The sequence below is a fragment of the Populus alba genome, chromosome 5, assembly GCF_005239225.2.
Source record: "Populus alba chromosome 5, ASM523922v2, whole genome shotgun sequence".
In the NCBI taxonomy this organism is placed as follows: domain Eukaryota; kingdom Viridiplantae; phylum Streptophyta; class Magnoliopsida; order Malpighiales; family Salicaceae; genus Populus; species Populus alba.
This window is the reverse complement of record NC_133288.1, coordinates 21743198-21749197: the sequence shown is the minus strand read 5'-3', so window position 1 is coordinate 21749197 and position 6000 is coordinate 21743198. Positions and strand designations below refer to the sequence as shown.

The following is a 6000-nucleotide window of genomic DNA, read 5'->3' as shown; positions in this document are numbered from 1 at the left end:
TTATTCAAATATCATAACTCGAGTCATGAATTTTCGCATATTAACCTAGTTGGCTTGAGTTTTTTTTTTGTCTTCGAGTTGAATCAAGTCTTTTTATGTCAATTCACCTCCTTCCAGGGTGTTGTTCTTTAGAACAATTCTTTTTTAAAAAAACTAATTTAGTTTTTTTTTTCTAATTTTATATTTTAACATTTAGTTTATTGAGAATTGAAGTTTAATGGTTTATTTCAATTTGTTTTCAATAGGTGTTACCGCAGTCTTATTGAGTTACGGATTTTACAGGTTAACCGATGGACTCAGGTTTTTTTATCCTTTTTAAATTGACTTTCTTCAACATTTGATTGATTGGTAACTAAGATTTATAATTTGTTTCAGTTTACTTTCTATAAAATTATTCTAGTCTCATGACTCAGGTCACAAGTTTGGCAAGTCGATTCATGTTATTTTTTTGTTTAGATTTACTTTCTATAGGGTTTATTTGAGTGACTTGGGTTTATCAAGTTAACATGAATTATCTTTGATAATTTTTTTTAATTAATTTGTTTTTAATTTTATTTTTTAATATTAGATTGTTTGATAATTAGGCTAATATCTAATTGCATATCAAGGAAAAAAGTTTTAAAATTAGACGGCTATTCCCTTGTAGTTAATGACCAATATCATCTTCTTATCCATAAAAAATCTTTAGAACCATACTAACTACACAAAATTTCAAAGAGAGGAAATGCATGTCGAAGGTGAGTGAAATAATTAAGGTGATGTGAACCAAACAAAGATTCGAAGTTAACGACTACGTTTTTTTCTAAGACACATGCACTAGGCTGCTAAAGGTCACACAAGAAGAGATGGTAACATTCTCATCAAGAAGAAAGACGTAGACTTTATACTTTTGGTAAGCTAAGAGAGCACGTTACAAGAACGGGTTATAACGGAAAAGTTTGTCATGGTCTTCTCTGTATTCTTCTTCTGATTTAAATAAGCAGACTCTCACATGGGAGTTAGATGACAGTGAGAATCATTCACCAACCTGAAAAAACCCATCTCCTCTCACTCATCTTTCTAACCTTATACCCTCATATATATATATATATATATATATATATCAATGTTCAGATCTAATATATGCTTGAAATATGAGATATTTGGTTCTTTTATTCAAATGGGCCCATAATCGAATATGGGGTGTTGCATGAAAGAAACCCCATATCTTATGATGATTCTAAAATTGATCATGCTTCCACCAAGACGGATCTGTTTCTAATTTCTGTAGTTGTTTTATGGGAGCCGAAATGCAGATGCAGCTGCCATGCCAATCATAAATGCATGGTGCTAATGGAATGTGCTATTGCACACCCAAATCCTCGTAAAAATGATTGACAAACTAACACTAGATGTCCTCCAACTTTTATGTGATTAATTAAGAAAATAGATTGACGAAATCTCAAGTGCTGAGGCCTAGGTTTTCGACTCATGGCCATCTAGCTGTAGTGTACAGAGTGTTTGTAATCAAACATACTGGAGAATCACCAAAGGCGCACTTTTTGAGCGGCCTCCAGACTGGTTGATGAAGACCATCCAGCAGCAAGGTCGGTCACCACAATCCAAACCTACATTAATTCCATTCTTGGACACTGCGTGATCACACGACTCAATGAGCCTAGACTATATTTTTCACGCATGACACATCCATCCAATTCATTTACCTTTTGGTTTCTGCAATGTAACCTTAGCAGCCAATGTGACATGATGAATCTTGAATAAATCGAGTGCAACCTCGACAGAAATTTAAATTACTTCAAACATAATACATGTATTTACATCAAAAATGCATCCCAAGTGATGTCCTCGTGACAGATTAATGTCAATTAATGCTTGGGATTAAGAATGGATAAGGTATGCATGTAACAATTCAATCCCCCGGATACAAATAGATAGAAAAAATGCGGTGTTATACAACAGAGTTGGGACTAAAAATAGCAAAGAAACAAAGAGTATGGCAAACAACCAAGAAGCAACAACAGCCTTCATTGATCTGCTGCTCTTCTACGTTTCTTCGACTTCTTAATTTCGTGGTCATTAACAAAAGACAACGTCTCTCCGCCTACAGTAATCTGCTCTTGCATTTCCATTTCTTCCTCAGTCTTTGTTTCCTTATTACTGACAGGAAGTCAACTAAAAGTTAAAATTCACAAATTTGAAAACAAATTCATCCAAGGTTTGGAGAAGTAAGTTTGGTTGAAAACCTGTCAGTTGCAGCATCGACAAAATATTTATCTAACCAATGGACACTTCCAGTATTAGCTGGAATCAAGGATCCTGAAATGTGCAGTATTTCCTCATCCAAACTGCAAAAATTAACCAAATCCAAACACTTACAAGATCTTTATTGAGTCATGTACACTGGATGGTATACGAATAAACTAAAATCTACTTTATGCTGTGTAGGTCTCAGTAAAATTACTCAATCAACCCAATTTCATGACAGGGGAGCATAACCAATGGACACTTCCAGCATTAGCTGGAATCAAGGATCCTGAAATGTGCAGTATTTCCTCATCCAAACTGCAAAAATTAACCAAATCCAAACACTTACAGGATCTTTATCGAGTCATGTACAATGGATAGTATACGAATAAACTAAAATCTACTTTATGCTGTGTAGATCTCGGTAAAACTACTCAATTAATCCAATTTCATGACAGGGGAGCATGCAGCAGTGAGTTTGGCATGCCCCCCCTGCAGGAAAGAGAAGCATGATTCAATTGGATATGTTGAGACCCCAAACAATTTATCAAAGTCAGAGGAAGAATTACTCGTATCATAAATCCAGTATAACTAAAGGCATGGAAGAGAGAAACCAAATTTTCAAAATTATAAAACAAAAAAAATCCAAGCTTGATGAGATTTAAAATATCCACCAGCACCAAAGTATCAAATGTTGCCTCCACAATTTTCAGTCTGTCTATTAGACTGAGGACAGAAGTAAACTATGCATGTCTTGTCATAAAGCTTTTAAAATTAAAACCAAAAAGAAAAGTTACATGGTAATCCTGATCACCATTGTGATCCTCTTGCAATTCTTGCAAAGATAAAATATGATCAAGTAACTAGATTTAGCAAAAAGCACATATGTAATATGTTAATGCCTGAAACAGAAGTATTTGATTGTTGATACAGAATGCTTTGCACATTATAGTCGTTCTCTTCTTCTCTCTTTTTTTTTTTAAAAAAAATTGCTAGCACTAAACTAGGGCCTGACTGAACAACCAGTAGTCCTATCTATCTTTCTATCCACACACAATCTTCCAAGTAAATAAAATCTAAAGAATTGGGTGTCAAACTCTCCGCAATAAACATTCCAATGATTAAGCAGATGCACTACAAATGCCCATGGACAATTATGTTACTGAAAGTTGATTGGTTGATCTCTGTTCCATATTGATATCTTTTCTATTTAGATATTAATGTTAAAATGAAAGTTAGTTAAAGGGTCATGTATCTTTTTAGGAGCAAGACCATCCAAATTGAATTTAGAAACCTTTATGAAATCAGTTTAAAGTCCATGTTTATGTGTGTCATACTTGTGCATGCAAGTGATTGGGATGAGCAGATTATACCAGGAAGGAAAAGGACCACGTGTTTCACAGAGATCAAGCTATTCTAAAATATAACAATAAAAACAATAATATGTCACCTCTTGACTTCAAAACGTATCACAGCTCCAATCTTTATTACATGCCGCTTGTGATATCTGCTAACATATGCCCCCTCCCCATGTTTCTACAGCAAATATTAAGTGATAAGCAACAATATCAACTCTCTAGCTGCAGAAAGGAAAACAATATGAACTTCAAAGCACAAGAGTATGGATGTACATACAGCTTTATACTTTAACTCGTTGCGGATATTTTCATCTGTTATAATTGCAGATGAAAAACCAAGAACAATGCAATGAATAGATTCCCGAGTAATTTTCACCAGCTTTCCCTCTGAAAGTTGAATAAAACAATTATTAAAGCAAAACAATAACCTCACACTTCAACATCAATTCTAAATAAACTTCACAAACACCTTATGTTACTGAACCACAATAAATACACGCATTAAAATACTAATCCAATTATTATTATTGTATAGAAAAAACAACTTACAGTTACTGAAAAAAAAACATGAAGAAACAGAAGAAAAAACAACCTAAAAGCATTTTCGGCTTCGGAGAGAAGATTAGCAGGTTTGCTCGAAGTCTGACACCGAAATAAGGGTGAACCCCAGAGAGAATTCTCGCACATTTATCTTGAGGGTCAACACTATAAGCCAAGACAACTCCATCAAATGCTTGAGAATACCTGCAATAAAAAACCCAATATGAGAAAAATAACACAACAGTCTAGAATTCAAGAGAAAGTGAAACGGCAAAGGAACGAACTTGAAGAGCAAAGAGCTGAGTTCACGGAGGATTGCTTTATCAACATTCTTGCTCTGCGATGGATGCACGTAAACTATCAAATTAGCATCTGATTTACTCAATCCCTCCATCGGTGAAGGCTAGATATTTGGATTTGGAATTCAGCTGCAAAGGATTTGGGGATTTTACTGGAAGCGGCAAAACCCTAGATAAACCCTGCGAAAGCAAAGCATGGATTCTTGAATTGTTTTTTCACTGCTTGTTGAAGCTATTAATGAGGAGAGCTTGGGCCACAGTAATTGGGCCTTGAGGTTTTTGATCTGTTAAGAATAGGCATGGCTCAGAGTAAATGTCTTTTGACATTAATGGGCTAAATTTCAGCCCAGTAAATGCCTCGTGTCCGTGTTTTTCTTACACAAAAAGGGGATTTTTAAAAAAAAAATAACATGGTGCCCAGAATGATTTATAAAACATCAAACTTATTTAAAATAAAAATACTACATTTGAGTTTATTAATTGAGCCACAAGAAAAAAAATTAACTGGCATCGCCAGCGCTATTGCCACGACAACAATTGCAACATTAATATTATGCAATAAAAGTGCTTCTTTCTTCCTTGAAAAAAAAAAAAAAAAAAAAAAAACTCTTCACGATAAGGCCAGAAAAAAAAAAAAACATTTTATTCTACCCGTATTTTATGAAACATCCATCAAGCTTTCTTTTTAAAATTCCTCACAATAAAGTAAAGAATTAATGTATTATAAATTACTAAAGACTACACACACACACACACTCATGAGTAAATAGTTATTTTCAAGAGTCAGACCATAAAAAAAATCAGTCAACTCAAGATCTCTAACCAATCATACATTTATATATAAATTGGAAAATACATGTTGTTGAATTTAAACCATGAATATTTCTTTTTTTTAATTGGTTACTTGACACTTGACTATTGTCAAGAGGCTTACTTGCCACTAAAGGCTAGTTTTCATAATTATCATTGACCAGATTTGTTCAGGTTATTTAAATATTTTAAAACAAATTCGTAAAAATCCCAATAGTGGAGGTTAGAGAAAGGCAAGCAAGTTTTCCCTCAACATCACCCCTCGACCTTCATTGCATTTCACAGTTGATGGAAGATGACCATAATTGACTGTGTAATACTTGATTATCTTTACTGATCTAGATGTTAAATTTAAATTGCGTTGTGTAACAAGTTGATTGTCAATTTTTTTTTTTTTTAGCGAGGTAGAGATTAATGTTTTATTGCTTGAATTTCATACTAAACCTATATGCAATAAGTTTACCAAAACAACATTGATGTTAGTGTCTTAATTATGCCTGTTTGATATTGTAGTTTAATGATATTTTTAAAAATTTTAATTTTTTTTAACTTTAAATTATTTATCTTGGTGTTTTTTAATTATTTTACATATCAATATCAAAAATAAATTTCAAATAAAAAAATATTTTGAAAAATAATTTTTACCACACTACTGTTTACTAAACAGGTATTTACAAAAAAATCACGAGTTGCTTATTTAAGTTTCAATGAGTGGTTCTAAATCTAGGCACTTTAACCCTAAGTCCCGG

The 6000-nt window shown here is 33.2% G+C and overlaps 1 protein-coding gene across 4 annotated transcripts; it reads right to left on the bottom strand.

Moving 5' to 3' along the window:
• Positions 1–1767: 1767 nt before the first annotated feature.
• LOC118062058 (uncharacterized) lies at positions 1768–4634 on the bottom strand. Of its 4 annotated transcripts, XR_012169842.1 has the most exons (7): positions 4427–4634; positions 4195–4346; positions 3880–3989; positions 3695–3780; positions 2462–2562; positions 2244–2345; positions 2142–2157 (listed from the first exon to the last, which is right to left on the bottom strand). XR_012169842.1 is itself a non-coding variant. In XM_035075734.2 (6 exons), exons 1-6 carry the CDS (start codon positions 4534–4536, stop codon positions 2025–2027), a joined length of 693 nt encoding a protein of 230 aa, XP_034931625.1. In that variant the 5' UTR covers positions 4537–4634; the 3' UTR covers positions 1768–2024. The 4 variants fall into 4 exon arrangements, 2 of the variants coding, with proteins under 2 accessions (XP_034931625.1, XP_034931627.1); XM_035075734.2 differs by lacking the exon at positions 2462–2562 and having other exon boundaries at positions 1768–2157; XR_012169841.1 differs by having other exon boundaries at positions 2110–2157; positions 2244–2562.
• Between the last annotated feature and the right edge of the window lie 1366 nt (positions 4635–6000).

Coding starts and splice junctions, on each gene's coding strand:
- LOC118062058 (XM_035075734.2), bottom strand. CDS start 4,536: ATGGAGGGATTGAGTAAATCAGATGCTAATTTGATAGTTTACGTGCAT. Junction 3,990..4,194: donor GAAGCCGAAAATGCTTTTAG/GTTGTTTTTTCT, acceptor TTCAACTTTCAG/AGGGAAAGCTGGTGAAAATT. Junction 2,346..3,694: donor ATACGTTTTGAAGTCAAGAG/GTGACATATTAT, acceptor TAATTTTTGCAG/TTTGGATGAGGAAATACTGC.